At 32.8% G+C, this 24,125-nt stretch overlaps 6 protein-coding genes across 13 annotated transcripts; 2 read left to right on the top strand and 4 right to left on the bottom strand.

Annotated features, from left to right (window-relative positions):
• Positions 1–7,138: 7,138 nt before the first annotated feature.
• On the top strand, positions 7,139–8,069 carry LOC105212863 (uncharacterized). 3 transcript variants are annotated; one of them, XM_011185185.2, is made up of 3 exons: positions 7,139–7,261; positions 7,497–7,670; positions 7,735–8,069. In XM_011185185.2, exons 1-3 carry the CDS (start codon positions 7,258–7,260, stop codon positions 7,950–7,952), a joined length of 396 nt encoding a protein of 131 aa, XP_011183487.2. In that variant the 5' UTR covers positions 7,139–7,257; the 3' UTR covers positions 7,953–8,069. The 3 variants fall into 3 exon arrangements, with proteins under 3 accessions (XP_011183487.2, XP_054087505.1, XP_054087504.1); XM_054231530.1 differs by having other exon boundaries at positions 7,155–7,318; XM_054231529.1 differs by having other exon boundaries at positions 7,167–7,341.
• Positions 8,070–8,435: 366 nt separating this feature from the next.
• Pab_0 (Para-aminobenzoate synthase) lies at positions 8,436–11,085 on the bottom strand. 5 transcript variants are annotated; one of them, XM_054231522.1, is made up of 7 exons: positions 10,808–11,085; positions 10,668–10,739; positions 10,552–10,587; positions 9,242–10,424; positions 8,991–9,180; positions 8,762–8,926; positions 8,436–8,676 (listed from the first exon to the last, which is right to left on the bottom strand). In XM_054231522.1, exons 3-7 carry the CDS (start codon positions 10,554–10,556, stop codon positions 8,510–8,512), a joined length of 1,710 nt encoding a protein of 569 aa, XP_054087497.1. In that variant the 5' UTR covers positions 10,557–10,587; positions 10,668–10,739; positions 10,808–11,085; the 3' UTR covers positions 8,436–8,509. The 5 variants fall into 5 exon arrangements, with proteins under 5 accessions (XP_054087497.1, XP_054087496.1, XP_054087495.1 ...); XM_054231521.1 differs by having other exon boundaries at positions 9,242–10,393; positions 10,552–10,603; positions 10,808–11,084; XM_054231520.1 differs by having other exon boundaries at positions 9,242–10,393; positions 10,808–11,082.
• An 833-nt stretch (positions 11,086–11,918) lies between these two features.
• On the top strand, positions 11,919–12,636 carry LOC105212853 (ATP synthase subunit delta, mitochondrial). Its single transcript, XM_054231528.1, has 3 exons — positions 11,919–12,117; positions 12,171–12,382; positions 12,459–12,636. Exons 1-3 carry the CDS (start codon positions 11,919–11,921, stop codon positions 12,519–12,521), a joined length of 474 nt encoding a protein of 157 aa, XP_054087503.1. The 3' UTR covers positions 12,522–12,636.
• LOC105212854 (succinate dehydrogenase [ubiquinone] iron-sulfur subunit, mitochondrial) lies at positions 11,968–14,594 on the bottom strand. The gene has a single exon (XM_029040587.2). The coding sequence runs from the start codon at positions 14,592–14,594 to the stop codon at positions 13,668–13,670; it is 927 nt and encodes a 308-aa protein (XP_028896420.2). The 3' UTR covers positions 11,968–13,667.
• Positions 14,595–14,959: 365 nt separating this feature from the next.
• LOC128922071 (uncharacterized) lies at positions 14,960–17,736 on the bottom strand. The gene is made up of 2 exons (XM_054231532.1): positions 17,596–17,736; positions 14,960–15,377 (listed from the first exon to the last, which is right to left on the bottom strand). Exon 2 carries the CDS (start codon positions 15,314–15,316, stop codon positions 14,960–14,962), a length of 357 nt encoding a protein of 118 aa, XP_054087507.1. The 5' UTR covers positions 15,317–15,377; positions 17,596–17,736.
• On the bottom strand, positions 17,710–20,114 carry LOC105212855 (protein obstructor-E). Of its 2 annotated transcripts, XM_011185176.3 has the most exons (5): positions 19,964–20,114; positions 18,689–18,880; positions 18,334–18,537; positions 17,928–18,224; positions 17,710–17,837 (listed from the first exon to the last, which is right to left on the bottom strand). In XM_011185176.3, exons 1-4 carry the CDS (start codon positions 20,022–20,024, stop codon positions 17,968–17,970), a joined length of 714 nt encoding a protein of 237 aa, XP_011183478.1. In that variant the 5' UTR covers positions 20,025–20,114; the 3' UTR covers positions 17,710–17,837; positions 17,928–17,967. The 2 variants fall into 2 exon arrangements, with proteins under 2 accessions (XP_011183478.1, XP_011183477.1); XM_011185175.3 differs by having other exon boundaries at positions 17,710–18,224.
• Positions 20,115–24,125: the final 4,011 nt, after the last annotated feature.

Raw genomic sequence — 24,125 nt, 5'->3', positions numbered from 1 at the left:
GAAATATTATGGCTTTCGTATTCTCCACGAAAAATATTCAAAATTTTTCCTTCATCTACCAATGACCTAAAATATATGTTGGATCGACCAGGGTTATTTTTTTAAAGCGCTGCTATAGGCCTCCAATGCTGTAAAAAAATTAATTTTTATTGAAAAATGTATGCCTAAGTGAGTACTCGAATTAAGGAAAAAATCGTTATAACGAACTAGTCTTACAATAAATGTGTTCGTTATTTCGGAATACTACTGTACATTAATTTCATATTCATTTGTTTGCATCGATTAACTTTTTATAATTTGAAATTCGCTCACTCGATTTTTTTTAGAAGGAAAATATAATTCGCATAAAGTTTTATGTTTTAAGTCTTTTAAATTCTGACTCAATAGTAAAATTTTGTATTATGCCGACACAAAAATACTCGTTCACGCACAAAATACAAAAATACTCATTCAAATAAAACTTGATTGACCGAATGTAATAAAACTTTACGTAATTTAATTAATCAATTTCGGGTTTTGGATATTTATATGTTGAAATTCTGAAATAAAATATTAAAAATAATTTAATTTGACAAAAAATATTTATATTTAATTTCAAGAGTAATATTCACAGTGGGACTTTAAATTCGCCAGATGGTAATCTATGGTTTTTATGTCGCAGTTAAATATTATAACGAAATGCCAATTACAGGCCAAACACCAATAGCAGACTCGGCATGAATACTTTTTGACCCTCAAAAGTACGAAGATCAACATAAATTTGAATATGTAATACCTCTCGTTGATTTAACATGCTATAATTATAAATACTCACTGCTATAATACTGAAAATTCACCACAACACCCCTTATATTCTGCTTCTAACACTACCTTAATTCGTATATAGCATACATATGAATAATTGTATGGATACTACAATGAAAATTAAACAATTTCATTTGGCATCTTCAACATCCAATTACTTTGTGCGACGCAGAAAAAAAGCTAACTCCGCCCCGATATATACCAGTTTACAGCATCACCAATATTCGGCTACAAGGAGGCACACTTAAGTATACATATAGCTATACCGTTCCCACATCATCGCAAACATGTCCCAAAATAGAAAGTATTTTCAAGTAGGGGTTGACAGTTCCAAAAGTACAAAACAAGTCTCGTTTCTTGCAGAAAATTTTCAGCTATTAGGATTTTTTTGTATGGCTTTTTAACAGTAAATTGGCATTTGTAAATGGCGCCTACTCCTCTTATAACACGAATACTTGTTTTTTAATTTTTAAATATGATATTATATTCGAATTATTATTGTATTAGTACATTCATATGCCTACATGTATAAATAAACATCAAATTAAAAAATGTTATGATATATATGAACTCGCTCGCTGGACATTTTAAAAAGAAGCGAAGCCAAAAAATGTAGGCATTAGCGATGATATGCCTGCATATAAAATACAAAATAGCTTTTCTCTAAAGTATTGAATTGTATGAACTATGAATATTATTCTCTTCTTGATGACTATATGTATATTAGAGGGAGTTTAAGATAATATAAATAACTCTTAATTTTAATTGCTAAGTTTCTATTTGGTGCTGCAGTAGTTTTCCGAAATAACGAATATTCGTTTTAACGAAAACCGCTTATAACGAACATGCAAATTTGTTACATTGAGTACCTTAAATAACGAACATCGGGGATTTGTAAGTACTCGGTTTAACGAAAAACATGAAGAAGACATATGAAGAAAGAGGAAAAAATCAAATACCATCGAACCAGAACTAAAAATACTAAAAATAAAACCGGAAAAAATTCATAAGAAATGTGCAAATTGAAAAAATGCTGAATTTATAAAAAAAAAACTTAAAATTATTGATCAGCACCAAATAGAAGTATAAGTGTCAGAATTGGTTCATTTTGGAAAAATTTATTGGATTTGAATTGTTTTGTTATGGTTTTTCATTTTTTAAGAACTAATTAATAAAACGATTTATTAAACTGCAATTTACAGATATTTAACTCATTTTTATTGAAAAACATACCTCTAAGTGAGTACTCGAATTAACGAAAAATTCGATATAACGAACAGACTTGACAATTAATGGGTTCGTTATTTCGGAAAACTACTGTATTTGCAAGAGTGCCTATGTATATATATGTTCACATATACATATGTACATTTCTTTCTAAAAATATTTTAAAATAAAAACTTTATCTTTTTTATTTGTTACTGTAGTGTTGTGGTTATGTCAGGCTTAATTAACATATAAAATGTTATCCAAACATTCCCATAGTTCTTATATATCCGATATAATGTTTTTTATTCCTCCATTTGGGTTTTATATTTTATATTATAACAAGTGATCAGGCCACGCATTACTGTGGATAAAATATACGTTAAATTATATTAATTTGAAGTTGTATGCGATTGAAAAAGGATTGTTTTGAACATGCGTTAATCTCAACGGCGTAAGTGAAGCAAGGAATGACTGGCAAAGTTTGGCGGAAATCACCAGGCAGTAGAAAAACGCCACCACCGCAAAGTTTATCGTTGCCGATAAATTAATATGCAAATATTTTGCCAAGTTTTATTTTGATATCTTCATTGGTGCTGACATAAATTAAAGTTATGTTTTTTTTCATCCCTTGTAACATAAGAATATCAAAATAATATTATGAGCACAATATGAATCAAATAGGTCAAAAGTAGTGGTCAGTGCCACGCCCATTGTGCACTACTATCTAGTATCTTTACTATCGTTACAATAAAAATTAACTTATTTTTAAACTTTTCGTCAGTTTGGGTGGATTTTACAACAAAAATATTTTTAGCTATGACCTCGCTAATGAACATAACAATTAATCGCAGATCGCACTCCCTGCTGTGATCAAGTGTTTCAAATTTTACAGCTTAATGTATAGCAAAAACACTGTCATATTATATACCTTTTTTCTTAACTGCATTGTTTAGTCGTTGCAGTAGTCCGATTTTGACCATCTTCAATACCAATCTGTTCATAGTGCCAAGAGTTAAGTGTGCCCTGTTATATTAGGATATCTATGTAGATCAAGTAATCGCTTGACTAAATGACCGACCGGAAATTCGGATGCACATTGCGACTGATATTTCCAGTTCAGTTGGCGTGAATCCCGGACAAACAACGTATACATATTTATATCAGTCAACAAGTACGGTTTAAAATGAAGTGGGTATGTTTTCCTAAATATAATACAATGTTCAGATATCTGAAATGTTTCACACTGTAATAATTCATTATTATACAAAAGTAGGCAAATATGGACCACCAATCTTTTTTTGGTATATAGTTCACCAAATACATGCAATAATACAATCAAAATTATTTTATTAGCCCCTACCATATTAGACTCAATATGTTCTGGGGATATAACAGAGTTTAATTCCAATCTGGACTATATGTTTGTAAAGTATAAACTCAAAAACTACTGTGCCGATTTCAAAAATTTTTTCACCTTCGGAAAGCTACATTCACCCCGAGCAACATACGCTATATTTATTGCTATCATCTCAACTTTCTGGAAATAGTTCCCAGGTGAGGGTATCAAAAATACTCCGTGATGGAGAATCTTAGTCTGAAACTGAAAATCGTCTTGCAAGTCATTCTCTTCGCATCGCAATCGCGTGCCAGAAAGTCGAGGAACAAGCGCTCGCAGCTGCTTGCTGAACAAAATTTCAAAGCCTATAACTTATAACTTTTGAAATGTTTGCTTAAACCCGTGCCAAGCCGGAGCGGTCTGCTAGTTTTAAATAAAAAACGCAACATTCAATTACGAACAAACTGCAACTGTGATTTTCAAAACTCACTATTGCTCGAGTATTCGCACATGCTGAACGATAAATTCAAATCGAGGAAGTTGGTGAGAGACGCTACATCTCAAAAACACTGTCATATTTTAATTCGATATTTTCATTAGTACTTCAATTATATATATTAAAGAGAAATAATCCGATGCAATTTAAAATCATGTTATATGGGAAGTTGGTACGATTACAGTCCGTTCTTTTTTAAACATAAGTCATATACTAAATGTTGTTGACAATAAAATGTAACGCTTGTAAAGTTTTTTTATCGAGTTTAATTTTCAACATAACCTTTATATGTTGAGCATAGTTACAATTAGAGTCCGACCGATTAATCGGCCTTGATATCGGCATCGGCCACTGCGGCCACAAAATTCACCTGTTCACCTTATAAAACACAATTTTATTCATTAACCAAGAAATGAATTATTTTTGCATTTCGTGCCGCAAAAGAAAATGTTTTCAGCAAGTTGCAAATTTAGAAATTTTTGAGAGATCGATATAGATAGTCCCTGGTAAGGACATTTTTTTTTTAATTTTAAAAGCCCAGATGTCCCTCCTTAAAGTGATCCTCTATACCGAATCTGACTTTTAAAGATTTATTTGTGGGTTAGTTTTATTACTTTATACTGTTTAATCCACAATTAGGGGTTTTTAACATTAAACTTTTAATAATACCGTTCCATAGTGGGACAGCTGCATACGATTTCTGGAAATACCATTGTGGAATTTTGGCACATAGTCAGAAGAAAAGGAATTGCCGATGAGTTAACTATTCATTTATTCAGTTAATAATTGTATAGTTTGTTTCCAACAACAACTTTTCATCAAGTTCAATGTGTACATGTGCGAATACAATATGATAATTCTTTATGCTTTCTAACCTGCTTTCGTTACGAGAGTTGAGACTGTAATGCTGTAAATCCCTGCCCATGAATATAAATGAGGACAGACGACTTTTGCTACAAACAAATCAAAATAAAAGCATTTGTAGCAATGTCACAGCAAAATTCGAATATTTGCCTCAAATAGGCAACATATATTTGCTATGCATCATAAGGATCATGGAATAAATATATACATACATATAAAGGCTTTTTTTTAATATTCATTGAGGTCTGTATTCGCTGACAAAAATTAAATTTGTTACGTAAATCTTTTCCATAAACAATCTCCCCTTTTCACAAACAGTTTCTTTCTGGTCCCCCAGTATTCAGACTATCGACCCTTTCTTTGTGTTGAAGACAGAACTAAGTTTGTTGTAACCGGATATTAAATATAAATGAATCTTTGTTATAATAGGGTACTAAGGTTTTGACCAATTTCACTATTATATTAGATATATTGAGGCTGGGAAAGGTCTAATGATATTTTGTGGGAGTAACATTGGTCTGATTTCATCCATTTGCAATACCAACCCTTTCATGGCGCTAAAGCCATATCACACATATTGACCGATACATTCGGGTAACAAAGAAAATCACAAATAAGATCATCGTTATAAAGTCAGACATAAGTTCGGCAATCCCGCTTTCAGTCTAGAACAGGTATACTGCCATTTCGAATTTTCTTTAGGTGTGAGTTGCACACATTAGAGTCACCATATTCCGATATATACATATATAGAGCCACTTTCAGTAGTATTCATATGCCTAGTTGACATTATTTTAGTAGTTCAGATTGTATATACAAACGTATGTTAAACCACCACCATTAGTTTATGGGCAAGTAAAATAAACATATGTAATCTTCAAAGTTATAGGAAAGAAAACTAGTCCTCAAATAAACCAAATAACTGTTATTAAAGAAATAAAATAAAGGATACTAACAATCAAAAATTTATCTCTGAAATATGTGATTTTGGCTTCCTCTTTCTTTGCTCGAAATCATTATCAGACAACTTATTGCTCATTAGAAGCAACAATTATCAGAGTAAATATCCCGATATTTTTCTTTTACCAGAGTAAATATCCAGATATTTTTCTTTTATACTTATCAATAAGGGGCCTGCTACACCTTCAATATGTATCGTGATATTTGGATCGCGATCTATATTGAATATTGATGGATTACTTGGTGACCGCTAGACGTTCAATATATATTACGTCAATATTTATACGATGTTGTTAGTGTTTTCATGAGAAAAAATATTTCAAAAATTTATTTGTTTATTTTTTCGTACATTTTTTCATAAAATTTCGGAAAAAACCTAAGAAAATCATGTTTGGCTATTGTATTTGCTCCCACAGCAATTTATTATATGTATCCAATATTTGGACGTTATCAAAAAACCTTTGCCAGATGAGTTGGATAGCTCTGGCAAAGATTCTATTGTAAACAGTATAATTCATGTTCATTTATTAGAATGAAGTTAATTTTAAAATTTTGGCACTGTTGTATTTCACCAATTCGGACTTGTAAATCACAAAATATGCTACACATTCAATATTTATGTCGCGATCCACGATCCACCATCTGGATTTCAAAATATTTAAATATTTTGTGATATGGATCGTGATCCATCAATATTGCATGTTAAACGTTCAATAAATATCGCGATACAGGAAATATCTCGATAAATACTGAACGTGTAGCAGGCGCCTAAGAGAACATTGAACATAAATCCGGTACAATTTATTTTCTTCATTATTTTATTTATTTCCAGAAATTCTGTGCTATGTAGTGATGTAATGCATTTTCTCAAAAAAATATGTTAAAAATAATATCAATGTTATGTTATTAATAAAATATTGTTAAAACTTTATTTGTGAATTATGGTGGTACTACCAGATGTATACGGGAAAACTCCGAAAACTATCGATTATATTATCTGATATTTTTTAAGTGCAACGTTACAGACTTTTTGGGCTGGGCTGTAATTTTTGTTTAGAAATCTCTCTAGTAATTAACATGATTTAACCTCTAATTGACTTAATACGGTTTTTATTAATGTATATGAAACAATATCCTCCAATTGTGCGATCGGCATTCTGAAAACACAAATAATTTCTTATATATAAGCATTTATATTTATTCCATAAGCTAATTTCAATAATATTTCATTTTATTTATACATTTATTTTAGCCCATAAAATTTTTAAATAGAAATCTCGAATGGTTTCCTGTGGAGTCGTTGCATTAACCCTAACACAACTGCCTGAAAGTAAAATATGACTATATATTTTCCTATACTTTGCCAACTAATACGCTTTTGAATCACTCTTATTTAACTTAAACACATACATATGTATACGATGTAAATGATTGCATATTATGTTGCATTTTATAAAAACTAAAAACTATTCTTCGACTTGGCAACACCATGTGAATAAATACGTAGTGAAAAGTTCATCTATACATAAGATCGTGAATAAATTTTTTTATACACAAATTAAAACATACAACCAGAAGAAACTTCAAAATGCGTAAATGCATAGTTGTATTTGCTTCGTTATTGGTTATTTATGCCCAATTATCAAATGGCTAGTATTAGAAACTACATCGCGTTCGTGTTTTGTTGAAGTCTTTTGTTTTGTTGCTGAAAATTTATTCATATACATACACATCGATACATATACTATATTTTTATTTTTTTTAATAACCAGATTAAACAAAACAGAAATAGATTCGTGAACAAATCTAAATAATATCGATTTTTAGGGTTGCTTCGTCGGTGTTTCCAATGTCGATCTAGAGGTGAACTTGGAAGTTGTAAAGATCCATTCTCTTTTAATGCAACTGATGTTGAAAATGAACCCGGATTATCGGCTGTACCATGTGCTTCTGGCTGGTGTGGGAAAGTAATCGAAGGTGGTGGCACATATGCTGTGGACGGTGTGTAGTGACTCATTAAAATTTAAGTATGTCACATATATATGTATGTATCCGTATATTTCAGACTACGACCAAGCAATACAGCGGATGTGTGTACAACGAGGTCCAGATGATAATCAAGATCGTTGTGCCAATACTGTTTACAATTACAAAAAAGTTTATATGTGTTTTTGTCAAGGAGATTTATGCAATTCGAGCTCAAATATCCGTGCTAATTATTTTTATTTTGGAATTGTAATAGTCGTTTTTATATGTAATCAATTATTTGCATCTCTATCTTAAATTTTAACTGAGTGTGCTTGAAACACTACAATACTAATACTTAATTTTTTATACCTATCACTTTCTCAGTAGTGCAATAAATAAAAAGCAAAAATATCTAAAAATTATTTTTCATTTTATATATGTATCTCCAACAAAAATATAATTCTTAATTGTAGTACCTTAGTTTTTATCCGGAACTATCGTTTTCTTGATCACATTTGATAGTATTAACAATATTGAATAGATCGTTGTGCCAATACTGTTTACAATTACGAACAAGTTTATATGTTTTTTTGTCAAGGAGATTTATGCAATTCGAGCTCAAATATCCGTGCTAATTATTTTTATTTTGGAATTGTAATAGTCGTTTTTATATGTAATCAATTATTTGCATCTCTATCTTAAATTTTAACTGAGTGTGCTTGAAACACTACAATACTAACACTTAATTTTTTATACCTATCACTTTCTCAGTAGTGAAATAAATAAAAAGCAAAAATATGTAAAAATTATATTTCATTTTATATGTGTATCTCCAAACAAAAATATAATTCTTAATTGTAGTACCTTAGTTTTTATCCGGAACTATCGTTTTCTTGATCACATTTGATAGTATTAACAATATTGAATAAGTTGCGCATTTGTAATTTATACATTTTACTTTCTTGCTGCAAATTCACACGCCGATCCTTTTCGTGAGCGAGTTTCTCTTCAAGCTCTTGTGCTGTGGAATGAAGGGCATCTAATTTCAAAAAATTATAAAATGGATTAAACTTTATATTCCAAAATAAATAGCTTTGTTATTAAAACAACAGTGTAGGGCTTACCTTTGTTAAGTAAGCTTGATCGTTGTCGTTTACAAGCAGGGCATACGTTTTGTAGTACATTTTCTTGCATTGGGACATTTGTAAGCTCAATTGACTTTTCGTCTTCTTCTATATGACATAATTGATGGTAATATCCTTTGCATTCGAGACATTCATCAAAACAACCTGAGAAGAGTCAATCTTGAATTAGAAAAACATTAAAGCTCGATACTTAATTTCATTTACATACCCCCACTTTTAAGGCACTCATTGCAACACCGTTTTTCATCTGGTGAGCTGGAACTAGATCGTGATGGTGCTTGATTCTCGTTTTTATCAGTATTAATTCGTTTCGGGCGTTTCGATTGTAAAACGCGTTTTACTTGTGGTGAAATCAAAAATGTTTTGCGTTTTTTTTCTGGTGGAGGATAGCTACCGTACTAAAAATAAACATTCCATAAATTAAATATGATTGTATAAATATTCTAACTACAATTTTACCTCAATGCGACCATAGTGAAAATCAGCACGTTCGTTATTATGGACAGTACGTCGTTTACGTTTTGAGCGACGTTGTTGCATTTGAACAATCATAATAGGGGTAAACAGTTGAAATAAACGTAAGAACATTTCTTGCCCATAATGTTCAGGCAGAGTTCGATGTTCAGTTGAATCCAGCACTCCCCATTGGGATTGAGACGTGGTTTGAAGTCTTTCAGGATTAGAATCATCAGAAGATGAATTTAATTCTGTAGTATTTCTTTCTCTGGGAACTACTGCACCCGTTAATGTGTTTCCATTATTATTTCTTGTTGATCTTGTTCTTATTTCATATTTTCGTTGGGAATGTATTACCGTTTCTAAAGAAGTGGAGGCATGACAAGTTGATGTCGTAGAAGTGGGTACAGAACGTGCAATAATGCTTGCAGCTGCCTTGGCAACCATATTTTCAGTACGTGCTTTATTAAGAGCTTGCCGAAGATTGAGGCGGCTAATTTTTACGTTCTTCGAAACAGGTAAATCTTGTAATGACTCAACGGACTCGTTATTTTTATTTGACGTATCGGGAAACCCGGATACATCTTCTAACAGCACCTCATTTTCATTTGTGATGTCATTATTAGCTTTTTCTTCCACAAGATTCAGTTGCAAGAATTTGGAAGCATCTGTAAAGCGTCCATTACCAACCAATCGTTGGGAAATTGGTTTCAGTAAAGACATTTGAGAAAAGCTATTCGAATTTCCATTGGAACCTGGCAAATTGAAGGCATCAGTACTAGTTACACCAAAGCCATCGAGAAATTCACCTGAAGACAAAATTAAATTGTTGTCTTCATCCGAATCTTCAATTTCATATACTATCTTTTCTTTCTGTATTTCAAAATATTTTTCAATTAATTTTTGTTCTGTGTTCCGAAACAGTACTGTTCCGGGTAATATTTCTACAGACAGATCATTAATAAGAGGTACTACATCCTTAGAAATCGTAGAGTTTATTGCTTCATTATCGATAATCACGTCATTCTTTTTTAACATTTTGGTGAATTCATCAATTATTCGACGAAGTCTTAGGAATAGAAAATGCTGTTCAGCATTTATTTCGTAAATCTCCGATTCAATCTCTTCCAAAATACGTTGTTTCTGTGCCGGATCCTGTTGGGTTGCGTACAAAATATTATTCCACCTTTTTTTAGTGTAATATCTGATTTTGAGACTTTTTCTTAAAGCATATATGATGCTTCTTATAAAATATACCATAATAAAGCTAGCTAAAAACAAGATTAAATTAAATAAACTCAATCTTAACTTACTGCATCTTCCTCCTGATTAAATACGTCAATGACCATCTAAAAACACAAATAGCTGATAAAAAAGAAATTTCTCTGCACCATGTGATAATAATTTATATATGTATAAAGTAAAATACCTGATGCACCTTGATATGAGCCTTTAGAGAGCGCTGGCAGTACACGATATCATTTTTAATTTCTTTCGGAAACTTGAAGAAATTTTCCAAATAATATTGAAAAACACGAGAATTCGCTGCCATCATATTTAACAAAATACCTGAACACTTAAACCAATTCTCTATAAATCACGGGCGCTGATACTTATTACAAAAACATTCTTTAAATCTGATCAATAGCACCAACTTCCGTTTCCAAATCAAAATTTTATAACCACTCGCAAATCACAACAAAATTTTATTCAAGAACTAACTTGCAACTTCTGCCTAGGAATGCTAATTTCGATCTAATAATTTATTATTATAATCGATAAAGAGAAATCGATTCTCATAGTAAATGTTAAGCTTTCTGACCAGTGCTACCGAATTGTTGACACTTACCTAACATTGGTAGGAAAAATACAAATAAATTATAAATTATCCCATTATGTTTTTAAATGACAATATACAAATAAAATTTGTTGAACATCTTGCCAATCATAAATAGATTTGCTTAGACTTTTACATTTAATTTTAAGTATACCTAACATTCACACAATTGCAATATCAACAACAGATGGCGGGATGAAAACATGTTTGGCCAGGATGTTAATAAATTTTAAAAATAGTTTTCTGTTAAAGTTTCTATGAGTTTCTCAAGAATGATTTGACAATACTAACTTAAACTCTTGTGCCTTTAAGTTTCTGTAGTGACGATATTTGGGAATATCCTTTCCTTTTCAAATTATGATGAAACCATACCGCTCAATAAAAGATGTCGCTAAATACGATGCAAAAAAATGTAAGAGATGACACAGGGCTGCATAAATCGATTATATTAAAATATATTGTTTTTTAGATTTAAGTTTAGGTTAAGTGTGTTTGTTCGAGTTTTTTACAATTCCACTTATTACATCACGTGGCAACTCTACAAGCCACTTTTGGTTAAAAATTATAATATCCAATATAAAATTAAGTAGTACCTATTCAAAAGCTTGCTGCAGAGATTCTAAAGAAACACAGCTTTGTAACGTTTTCGCGAATTGTTCGATCGCTGTTATCCATTGCTTATTAAGTCATGTAAGATTATAAAATAACAAGCCATTTAGGCGTATTAAAGAAATGACGAATAAATATAAAATTGATATGTGCACTGCACCGGCCCCTAACCTTCAACATTACATAATTTCATTTGACTAAATTATTATACATATGCTTTTTATTGCAGATAAAATGTCGTTTGTTCGGAATACTCGCAGTTTAATGGGTCGGAGCATCCATATGATGCAAAAGCGTGGATTCGCCGATGAAATGAAGCTTACGTTCGCAGCTGCTAATCAAACATTTTATGATCAATCAGAGGTTCGCCAGATTGATGTTCCTTCATTTAGCGGAAGTTTTGGCATTCTTGCAAAACACGTACCCACTTTAGGTAAGTTTAACTATCAAAAACGAATTTATAGAATAAATAATTTCGTGTTTCAGCCGTTTTAAAGCCTGGTGTAGTGCAGGTCATTGAAAACGATGGAAAAACTTCGAAATATTTTGTATCTAGCGGCTCAATAACGGTTAATGAAGATTCATCTGTTCAAGTTTTGGCTGAAGAAGCACACAAGGTGGAGGATATTGACGTTTCTGAAGCGAAACAGCTTTTATCACAATATCAATCACAATTAAATTCTGCTTCCAGTGAATTAGTAAGAAAATGTTTACATATAGTCTTATATTACTTGAGTATACATATATTCAATACTTTTAAAATTACTTATTTAGGCTAAAGCGGAAGCAGCCATAGCTGTTGAATGTGCAGAGGCTCTTGTACGTGCTGCAGAATAAGGAGTTTCCTGCATCGTTAAGGGCATACAATATGGTACATTAAATTAATATCTGTTTGAATGTTCAAACTGAAAGTCATGCTAAAAGTTTGAATAAACTATAAAAATGTCGACGATGTGATGGTTTCATAGTTCTTTTTTGTTTATGCAATAAAATTGGATATACCTAACTAATTCAACCACGTAAAAACATTAGGTAGGGTTTCAAAGGTACGTAAAAATTATGACGGTATTATTGTATGCTGTTGTAATAACATTATTAAATCCTAAAAAACAGAATTTCGTTTTATAAGAGTTTAAAGAGATTTATTACTGTAATTCTGTGCGTTAAATATTAGAGGTTGTCAAACAAAATTAACTCGTTAATGGATATTCATGCTATTAACTATTTTATTTCAGAAGGTAGTGAATAAGAGGAAATCAATATTTTCGTTTTATTATCAGATTTAGTGATACAATCAATATCAGATTCGCATTATTTTTAAATTAATTTCAAAAACCCAAGACAAGCTAATCTTGGCTCGCTGTCTATATACTTAACAAATAATTAGATAGTGTGACCGTCCGCTACAATGACTCCATTAATATATGAAACCATTTCAAGTCACGTTGTTTGTCCGAAATTCTCCTAACTACTGCACATTCTGAGCAGTTTGAACCAACTTGATAGATAGGACAATATATTTATTCAATTATTAGTCGTAATGTTTATTCGTCCGATCGGCAACTCGACTATTCAACTATTTCTATCAAATTAAGTACATAATAATATTTTGTCATTCTGGACTCGCATATTTCCCATATAACACCATTTTAATTTACCGATAATATTCTGGAAGCAACAATTCTGAATGGATTGTTTAAAGAAGAAATGATCCTGTTATGAGGACTGCGATAACTTCACACCTACCTAGATTAATTGTTAATTAATTAATTTGTAAGTTTAGTAAGATAATTATTAAGACATATATGTACATACACACAAAATGAAATCAAATAACATAAAATAATTAACTATATGTTAATTAAAAAATCTGGGAAAGCGTATGAGATGAGAGTATTGGATGAGCAAACATAGAAATATCTATTTCAATATCATCAGTAGATGAAAAGAGAATATGGACATTTTTACTTCAATAATAGTTATCTACTTCTGAAGTTTGATCGTGTCCAGCAGAGGTTTCTGCTTCGATTTCAAACCACATAATAACTGCTTCAACTTAATGATAGCTTTCCCAGGATTAAGACCTTTTGGGCAGGTATTAGTGCAGTTCAAAATAGTGTGGCAACGATAAATACTGTATGGATCATTTATCTGATTTAACCGTTCTTCAGTTATATTGTCTCGGGAGTCTATAACCCATCGATAGACTTGCATTAAAACATAGGGTCCCAAATATCTATCGCCATTCCACCAATAGGATGGGCACGACGATGTGCAACAAGCACAGAGGATACATTCATATAGTCCATCTAATTGTTTGCGATCATCAAGGTGCTGTAAATACTGGGCTTTTCCTATTGATCCATTGATAGTATCCTTACGTTGTAACCATGGTTTAATAGAACTGTATTGAGCATAAAAATGTCCTAAATCAGGAACAAGATCCCGGATGACATACATATGCGGCAATGGGTATATTTTTAATAGTCTTGAAGGATTTTGGTCAATTTTGCTCGTACACGCCAACGCATTTACACCCCCAATGTTCATAGCACATGAACCACAAATTCCTTCACGGCATGAACGTCTAAAAGTCAATGTTTGATCGATTTCATTTTTAATTTTTATTAAAGCATCAAGAACCATTACTCCACACTTCTGTAGGTCTATATGATATGTTTGCAGGCGAGGTTTTTTTCCAGGCTCCCAGCGATAGATCTGGATTGTTTTTATAATGGCAGTTTTGCTCTTCTCGTTTGTTACACTCGTTTCTTTAACTGCAGATATTTTAGAAAAGTTTTTGGCATGTGTGTTTTCTTTTTTATTTAATTTTTCAGAAATATAATTGCACGATCCTTTAGTAACCCAGCGGATATTGGAAAGATTCCTTAATATTTGCCAGCGTATCATTCGGAGAAGCAATTAATTAAGTATCTATGCAGTATTTGCATTAAAATGAATTACAGTGAAATTAAAATAAATGAATTTAAAACATACATTTCATAACCTACTCTAAATTTATAAAAACCAAAAATCTCCGGAGAGGTACATTACGATAACATTGAGATTGATATGAGACTTTGTTCAGTATTATTCAAAAATACAAATATTTATGTAATTAATAATGAAATGGAGATACAGCATATATATGTTAATGGCGTTCAACCGTTTAGCCGGTTATAGCAGAATCGATGAGTGCACGCCACTTTTCTCTTTCCTTCGCAGTTCGGAGCCAGTTGGAGATTCCAAGTGTAACCAGGTCGCTCTCCACCTGGTCAGAATAGCTCATCCGGTAATCTATCGGTCCCTGCCGCTTTGTTGTTCTTCAGGCGGGTAATTGCTATTCGAATTTCTTCATGGTCGGGTAATGGAATATCTATTCCATCGTCATCGATTGGGGAATCGGGTTCGCCATCTCCTAGTGTTGTACTTTCACTGCCATTCAGCAGGTCGGAGAAGTGTTCCCTCCATAATCCCAGTATGCCCTGGACATCGGTTACCAGATTACCATCTTGGTATCTACATGTAGATGCTTCGGTTTTGAAACCTTCGTTAAGTCGCTTCATTTTTTCGTAAAATTTTCGAGCATTACCTCTGTCTGCCAGCTTCTCAAGCTCTTCGTGTTCACGCATTTCGGCCTCTTTCTTCTTTTGTCTGCAGATGCGTCTCGCTTCCCTCTTCAGCTCTCGGTATCTATAAGCATATGCTTAACTTCAAATTCACTTCAACGTGCCAAAGTAAGTTAGAAATGTTCCCCATTGGGACTATTAGCAACTATGATGTTTCTTTGGTCTTATTTTCAAAATATTGAGTTTTAACCAACCAACCAACTCTTGATGTTTTGCAATCATCGTCGACAAATTCATATATATATTAATGGTGTTTCGAAAAATGCCAGAAGCGATCTATTTTCGAGAAATTCAAATATAAGTCCCAAAATTGTCGTAACACTTAGAAAATTATCTAAAAAAGGGGATAAATGGAGTCGCATATTCGAACAAATTTTTTTTCAAATTATTGTACAGTAGAACTTCCATAACTCGAACTTCTATAATTCGAATTCTTAAATTGGCTATAGCGTTTAGAAGTAAAATTTCACACAACTCAAACATCCTTAACATGAATTTTCCCATAACCCGATCTCTTGAATTAGCAATAGAAGTCAAATTTCTTTCCATAAATTGATCGATCATGGCATAATACAAAATTTGAAATTTTACTATCAAGGAAAAATTTTGAAAATAGTCCCCCTATCGAGGCAAACAAAAAATATGATATTACACTTATGGATTGCAGAAATTATGTATCAAAGGCATGGAATACAGACTTCAAGAGCCAAAGAATTGAGAACTGAAACAAACAAAATTACTGAATATATCGCTCCTTTACTTGAATAGTGTCACAACTCAAAAAAGTCGATTTTTCAGGAAAGCGATTTAAAGTTTTCAATTGTCTCTTAATTAGCAAATATAGAAAAATTCCATCAGTTTATTAACAAATCTAGTGGCATGTAATATATTAAATACAATGTTAAGCATAAATGGATCAAATAGAGTGTACTAATGCTTTTTCTTGGGCATAAATGTGACCCACTTTGAGTTATGTCGTTCTTTGTGAAAAATATAAATCAATTTCGACGTCATAAGTCAAATGTGTCGTTTTTGCTGAAAAAACAATCTGAAAAATTTAATTAATTTTCAACCAACATCGTTGTAATACAAAATGTGTCGTTCTTTCTGAAAAGAAAATCAAATTCACCTTTTCACAATATGTGTGGAACACAAAATATGTCATTATTTCGTAAAAAAAAATTATAACTAATTCTGGCACAACTGAGAAGTGTCGTTATTGTGGTTAAAAACTAATGCAACATAATAAGTTTAAGAACGGCACATTCTTATATCACGGTTTATTTTCATACGCATCGGAATGAAATTTTTATACAATATGGACGGTGAAATTGTGCACATTTTCTCAACTCAAAAATCGTGTTTTTTGAGTTATGACACTATTCAAGTAAATGAGCGATATGTTTTAACGTATATACATTAAACTTTATGCGAAGTGAATAAATAAGACTGTAAATATATCTATATTTTACATGAAATGAAAACTTCTATAGAAGCTTTATAACTCAAAGTCTCTCTAACTTCAAAGATTTTTATACTCTCGCCACAAAGTTGCCAAGGGGTTTCAAACTTTCAATGAACTTTATACCATATATATGCCGAATATGTGAGTCAAATTATTTGTTATATTAATAAAATTAAATAAATTGTGAGAGTATAAAATGTTCGGTGGCACCCGAACTTAGCCCTTCCTAACTTGTTGGGGGTTATGGTGATTCGAGTTAGGGAAGTTCAACTGTATAGTTTATTAACATCCTTACATGTACAATTTTCATTATACTCTCGCAACTTGCATTATATGTACACAGAGTATCACAATTAAATTCTGAATATCTGTCTGTCTTCCAGCCAGTCTGTCTAATCGTCCTTGAAAACTGCGATATCTTGATGAAACTTTGTACACGTGTTGCTTGGCAATTGGAGGGTGTTGTCACATCCACCAAATTTCGTTCATCGAAAAGTTTTAAAGTACTATAAGTACTAAGATACATTTATATTAATTCGCAACAATTGCTTGCTGGAGACTCCCTCTTTAGTACTTTAGCAATTTGATAATAACCACGCATCTTCTTCATACAAAGGTTATTTTGAAACCTTCTTAAGGTGCGCTAAAAAAGTATGTTATAGTCAGGCTATGAACGCCTTTAGGTCGCTTTTAAAAACCCTCCGATTATTGCAAAATAAGAATCAGGCACTTTAATTGTTTTTTTTCATGCCGAATAACGTACCATATATTCCAATCATTTGTAAAATTTTTTCTATAAATTTTTGACAACACTTACCTTTGAGTTTTGCAAATTCTGAAAGTATAAAATGTTCGATTACGACCGAATACTGTGGACTAGAAATTTAGATGCGTTGAATATCACATTTAAATGAGAAGTAAACCCATCCGATCTTATTGATTCCATTTTTTATTATGTATTTCTAAGTTATTAAAAAATATGGCTTAATTACTCAATTTCCATGGATAATATACTTCTAAAACGGCTCATAATTTAAAATATGTTCATATGCATCATGTCTGGTAAGAGTATATGTCCACAGGATTTTGAATAGAAAACAAATAATCTATATAAGAATGTTTGAAGGTACATAAAAAATACATATTTACATGACATACGGCTGTATAAAAAGTGTTATAGAAACTATTGTTATTCCTTTTTATCATCGGAATCTTTGTACCAATCTTCACAACCAGGAACATTTTCAGGAGCGTCACACATCTCCGTTTCTTCATTGTAGACTTCGCCTAATTGACAGGCTAGGTCGCGAGGATCTTCACCATTTAAGCAGACATGGAATTTTTGACAGTCTGTAGGATGGGGGAACTTCGGATGAGTAACTACTTGACCTTTATCATCATTCTTTGGGCGATCCTTGGGACATACAAATCCGGTAGGGGATTTTTCTAATAAAACGAAAAATACAAACATATAAAGTATGATAATTATCTTATATATTTAGTTTAACATATTCGAAGAGAATTAAAAACGTCAATTGCAGCTACTAATACTTACTCTGTGGGGCCTCGCAGCCTTCGCGTTTTGCAGTATCTGGCCAAACACAAGTTCCACCAAATTCATCAAAATGCAGCCCAACAGTACATTTCATTTCTAACGCATCTCCATCGATGCAATTGTAAAAAATATCACATACAGAGGAATCAGGATGTGCAAAGAATCCATTTTTACGAGGACAAAATTTAGATGATTTTGGCTCCTCTGTAATTTAACATTACTTTATGTAAATAAAAATGTTTAACAAATACATTTATATTCCATATTTATGTGTATATGACAGGAATATTGCATGACTTGTTTACACATACATACATATATACATATACATTTTAAAACAACGAGAAATACTTACGCAATTCAGTACGGTCTCCACAATCTACATTGAACGGTTGATCACACTTATTGATGTGTCTATTGAGAGGGTCGAATACTAAGCCATCTGGACATAGTTTTTCTTTTGCAACGCCATCATTACATTGATAGTATTTATCACATTGAACATCATCGGGATATTCACCCTCAGGTTTGGGACATTCGAATGTACCTTAAAAATTGTATCAAATCAAAATATTTAGAATTGGGCTTAAATACATTAAAATTTAGAATTAATTTAAATTATGTAAATATATAATGCTATGCATAAGTTTTCCACAAGCTGTACTCTGTAAGTGAAGAAATAAATAACATTTTTTTTATATTAAATTGAAATATTGGTTCAAATATTAAAGTTTTACTAAATACGGTGCGACATAACTAAAACGCATTATTATTTAACTAAAATGTATGTATATTTTTATAATCTTACTTCGAAATATTTTGTTTTGCAACAATGCAACACATCTTAGTGGCATACATATATAGCATGAGCGGTATGCCTGAAAGCACACGATTTAACACTCTTCTTGGTTTAACCGAAAAATACAATAATTTTACCTGTTGATATGAGTACATTATACTAGTCAACTTGTTACATCTCATCATCAACTCCCTTCCTATTCACATTTTTTTACTTGCTTAAATACAACATTGCAACTTACAAATTTACGCATGTCAACTGAGTAGTTTCTTCTTCCATTTAAATATGAGTATGTATGTACCTTTATACATATGTTGGTGTATATACAATATTTTATTAGATTTCCGTATAAAACCAACTTCAATATGCAAATAAGTTTTTGTATAAACGATTATATTCAATAATTTTTATATCTCCATGAGGATAATTATGCTAATTTATACAATGCATTAAAACTCTGACGTCTGTACATATGTATGTGTACTGGCACTACCATAATTTGTTACTGGGCGAAATGAGGACGACTAAACAAGTTTGAGTTTTTAAGGTTAAAATTTCAGTTTCATAATAATACCAATCGCTCAAGGTGATATAACATTTTATAATTTTGAATTAAACTTTATGTATTCGCATTCATATATGTTATATATACGAACTATACATATATACTTTTTTTTGTTCATACAAAAAAATGCACTCACCATTAGTGTATAAATAAGTAATATACATATAGTGAAATACTCACTAAATAACATTAAATTCTACTTTAACTAATTTAACTTACAACTGAAAAGTATTAAGGTATGTATATATTATTTTCAAATAACTTACTTTCCGCTACGATACAAACTGCGAAAGTTCCAAGCGCCAAATACAAAAAATTATATTTCATTTTGATAAAATATATTTAGTTAAAAAATATCTTGACAATTATTTTTAATAGCAAATAAAAAATAGTATTGTCGCACTTCTGCACTGTACGACAACTGAATACAAACTATTTTTCTTTGGCCACGATACCGACTTTTGAAGACTTTTATCGTATCCAGCATGTTAATTTAAAAACCAGTTGACTCTCTTTCTTAGTTTTTCTGTAGTGTGGCAAAACAACTTTAAAATCCAGTTTGTTAACAAAATGGATAAGTACGAATACTTGAACTGGTAAATAAGCAAGCGGTATGCCTAATTGTAAACATACACACACAGTACTTGGTGCGGGTACACAATTTCGCAAAGTGTATGTAAAAGTACATATATTTTTCTGTTCTTTCACATTTCTCCGGAATATATGAGAATTATACGTATGGAAATGCAAAGGTATTCAAAATATCGTGGTGATGCAATATTGATTCTTATATATGAATGACATACATAAGTTATTCGGTATGAAATTAGAACTGAAAAGTATCTTGTATAATTAAAATATAATAAATTAAATGTTTTGGTCAAATTAGGTCACAATAAGCATCAATAGCATGGCTCAGTTGTTGGCAAAACTTTGTATTAAACTAGTAAGAAAGGCTAGAGCTAAATTCGGTTGTAACCGAAAATTATATAATCTCGAAATTTATTTATTTAATTTTATTGAGATAACACACAATTTATCCCATAAATTCGGCATAAAGTTCACTAGAGTAACGAAAATCATTATAGATAGGTAGGTGTAATTTCTTGACCAATTTCACTTATTTTCGATATAAAGCCAACCGGAAGTTTGTAAATCATAATATTTCGGTATATTTCGGTAGACAGACATCCGGATTCCAACTTGTCTCATCATTCTGATCGTTTTGATATATATATATAACACATTTAGTTGTAGGTGATACAAACAACCGATATGTGAACAAAACTATTATACTCGGTGCAAGATGTTGCGTGAGTATATAATTTGAATTCAATATGCGTTATTCGACGAAACTGTGAATATATTGCAATCACATTTGATATCTTATTTATTCAAACTATTGGCCATAGATCCACTCAGTTTCATTATTACATTTCCTCGTGTCCGAGATATTTGCGTAAAAATCTACCTATGTAACTAAAAGAATCATTATTCATCATATTAGTACGAAAGTACATAAGGGAAGAATTTTAATATATTGGGCATGAGATGAGAAGTATGCAGCAGAAGAGGGAGAAGCAATATATTGAAGGTATGGAGTTAGATCATGGGACCGACTTATTTCAGCACCAATCTACATTATATATTTTCTTAGATTGTTATACTCTCGCAAATTAAATTAAAATTATTAGGATGACGAAATTAGTTGAAATCCGGATGTCCGTCCATGCGTCTGTGAGTGTAAGCGATAACATTAGTAAAAATTAATCTATCTTATTGAAACTTTGTACATATGCCATTGCCACCGACACATGCTGTTAAGTGAAATAAAATTCTATAACTTAGCCACAAATTAAGCTATGAATATTTGGTACAGATGATCATATTTGGTGAAATTTTCGAAATTTAACATGCAATTTGTCCATAAATTCGGCATAAAGCCCACTAGAGTAACGAAAATCATTATACATATGTATATCTATACTACTATTATAAAGAGGAAAGATTTGTAAAGAGGAAATGTTTGTATTGAATAAACTCGAAAACTACTGTGCCGATTTCAAAAATTATTTCAACATTGGAAATCTACATTCACCCCGAGTAACATAAGCTACATTTATTGCTAGAAAAGATTACAGATCCTTATTAAAACTCAAATAACATAATTCAAGGAGTAAAAAAAGTGCCCGTCGCATGCGCTGCAGAAACTATTGATGATAGAAAAAAAATATGTTCTACAATATTAAATAACATATCAATATCTACAAAAAATATCGCGACAGCATATGTCTAACTATTATTCTTCCTCTTCTTGACTGGCGTAGACACCGCTTACGCGGTTATAGCCGAGTCCAAAACAGCGCGCCACGTATCCCGCCTTCTGGCAGTTTGGCGCCAATTGGTTATTCCAAGCGAAGACAGGTCCCTCTCCACCTGATCCTTCCATCGGAGTGGAGGTCTCCCTCTTCCTCGGCTTCCACCAGCGGGTACTGCATCGAATACTTTCAGAGCTGGAGCACTTTCATCCATTCGAACAACATGACCTAGCCAGCGTAGCCACTGTTTTTTTATTCGCTGGACTATGTCTATGTCGTCGAATAACATATACAGCTCATCGTTCCATCGTCTGCGGTATTCGCCGTTGCCAGTTCTTAAGGGACCATAAATCTTCCGCAAAACCTTTCTCTTGAAAACTCCTAGTGCCGTCTCATCGGATGTTGACATCGTCCACGCTTCTGCACCGTAAAGTAGGACGGGAATGATGAGAGACTTGTAGAGTTTGGTTTTTGTTCGTTGAGAGAGGACTTTACTTTTCAATTGCCTACTTAGTCCATAGTAGCACCTGTTGGCAAGAGTGATTCTGCGTTGGATTTCCAGTGCTGTTAATGCTGGTTCCCAGGTAGACGAAATTATCTACAACTTCAAAGTTATGACTGTCAACAGTGACGTGGGAATGCGCTGACTGTTTGTTTGACGACAGGAGATATTTCGTCTTGTCCTCGTTCACCACCAGACCCATACGCTTCGCTTCCTTATCCAGTCTGGAAAAAGCAGAACTAATGGCGCGGGTGTTGTTTCCAATGATATCGATATCATCGGCGTACGCCAGTAGCTGTACACTCTTATAGAAGATTGTATCTTCTCTATTTAGCTCTGCAGCTCGTATTATTTTCTCCAGCATCAGGTTAAAGAAATCAAACGAGAGTGAGTCACCTTGTCTGAAACCTCGTCTGGCATCGAACGGCTCGGGAAGGTCCTTCCCGATCCTGACGGAGCTTTTGGTGTTGCTCAACGTCAGCTTACATAGCCGTATTAGTTTTGCGGGGATACCAAATTCAGACATCGCGGCATAAAGGCAGCTCCTTTTCGTGCTGTCGAAAGCAGCTTTAAAGTCGACAAAGAAATGGTGTGTGTCGATCCTATTTTCACGGGTCTTCTCCAAAATTTGGCGCATGGTGAATATCTGGTCTGTTGTTGATTTTCCAGGTCTAAAGCCACACTGATAAGGTCCAATCAGTTTGTTGACGGTGGGCTTTAGTCTTTCACACAATACGCTCGACAGAACCTTATACGCGATGTTGAGAAGGCTTATCCCACGGTAATTGGCGCAAATTGTGGGGTCTCCCTTTTTGTGTATTGGGCAGAGTACACTGAGATTCCAATCGTCAGGCATGTTTTCTTCCGACCATATTCTGCAAAGAAGCTGATGCATATACCTTATCAGCTCTTCGCCGCCGTATTTGAATAGCTCGGCCGGTAATTCATCGGCCCCCGCCGCCTTATTGTTCTTCAAGCGGGTAATTGCTATTCGAATTTCTTCACGATCGGGCAATGGAACATCTGCTCCATCGTCGTCGATTGGGGAATCGGGTTCGCCATCTCCTGGTGTTGTACTTTCCCCGCCATTCAGCAGGCTGGAGAAGTGTTCCCTCCACAAACTCAGTATACTCTGGTCATCAATAACTAGATCACCTCTGGGGGTCCTACAGGAGTGTGCTCCGGTCTTGAAACCTTCAGTTAGTCGCCGGATCTTTTCGTAAAATTTTCGAGCATTACCCCTGTCGGCCAGCTTGTCAAGCTCTTCATACTCACGCATTTCGGCCTCTTTCTTTTTTTGTCTGCAAACGCGTCTCGCTTCCCTCTTCAGCTCTCGGTATCTTTCCCATCCCGCTCGTGTTGCGGTCGATCGCAACATTGCGAGGTAGGCAGTCTGTTTTCTCTCCACTGCGAGACATATATTTAAATACCACTGTCGCTATAAAAGCTCCTTTATTTATACTTCGGTATTAATCTATTCGAAAGATATCACGAATTTAAAACTTGTAGAAACTTATAACTTTTGAAAAGTTTGTTTACACCCGTGCGAAGCCGGAACGTGTTGCTAGTAGTATATACGGGCTGAGATAATTCCTAAACTGTTTTTAC

The sequence above is a fragment of the Zeugodacus cucurbitae genome, chromosome 5 (genome assembly GCF_028554725.1).
Source record: "Zeugodacus cucurbitae isolate PBARC_wt_2022May chromosome 5, idZeuCucr1.2, whole genome shotgun sequence".
Classification (NCBI taxonomy): Eukaryota; Metazoa; Arthropoda; class Insecta; order Diptera; family Tephritidae; genus Zeugodacus; species Zeugodacus cucurbitae.
The sequence above is the reverse complement of the archived record's forward strand: the minus strand, read 5'-3'. Positions and strand labels throughout refer to the sequence as shown.

Coding starts and splice junctions, on each gene's coding strand:
- LOC105212863 (XM_054231529.1), top strand. CDS start 7,266: ATGCATAGTTGTATTTGCTTCGTTATTGGTTATTTATGCCCAATTATC. Junction 7,342..7,496: donor AGTATTAGAAACTACATCGC/GTTCGTGTTTTG, acceptor ATCGATTTTTAG/GGTTGCTTCGTCGGTGTTTC. Junction 7,671..7,734: donor TGGCACATATGCTGTGGACG/GTGTGTAGTGAC, acceptor CGTATATTTCAG/ACTACGACCAAGCAATACAG.
- Pab_0 (XM_011185172.3), bottom strand. CDS start 10,793: ATGATGGCAGCGAATTCTCGTGTTTTTCAATATTATTTGGAAAATTTC. Junction 10,588..10,667: donor CTCATATCAAGGTGCATCAG/GTATTTTACTTT, acceptor TTGTGTTTTTAG/ATGGTCATTGACGTATTTAA. Junction 10,394..10,551: donor TTAATCAGGAGGAAGATGCA/GTAAGTTAAGAT, acceptor GCAACCCAACAG/GATCCGGCACAGAAACAACG.
- LOC105212853 (XM_054231528.1), top strand. CDS start 11,919: ATGTCGTTTGTTCGGAATACTCGCAGTTTAATGGGTCGGAGCATCCAT. Junction 12,118..12,170: donor AAAACACGTACCCACTTTAG/GTAAGTTTAACT, acceptor TTCGTGTTTCAG/CCGTTTTAAAGCCTGGTGTA. Junction 12,383..12,458: donor ATTCTGCTTCCAGTGAATTA/GTAAGAAAATGT, acceptor TTACTTATTTAG/GCTAAAGCGGAAGCAGCCAT.
- LOC105212854 (XM_029040587.2), bottom strand. CDS start 14,594: ATGATACGCTGGCAAATATTAAGGAATCTTTCCAATATCCGCTGGGTT.
- LOC128922071 (XM_054231532.1), bottom strand. CDS start 15,316: ATGCGTGAACACGAAGAGCTTGAGAAGCTGGCAGACAGAGGTAATGCT.
- LOC105212855 (XM_011185175.3), bottom strand. CDS start 20,024: ATGAAATATAATTTTTTGTATTTGGCGCTTGGAACTTTCGCAGTTTGT. Junction 18,881..19,963: donor AGTTTGTATCGTAGCGGAAA/GTAAGTTATTTG, acceptor ACAATTTTTAAG/GTACATTCGAATGTCCCAAA. Junction 18,538..18,688: donor TGGAGACCGTACTGAATTGC/GTAAGTATTTCT, acceptor GTTAAATTACAG/AGGAGCCAAAATCATCTAAA.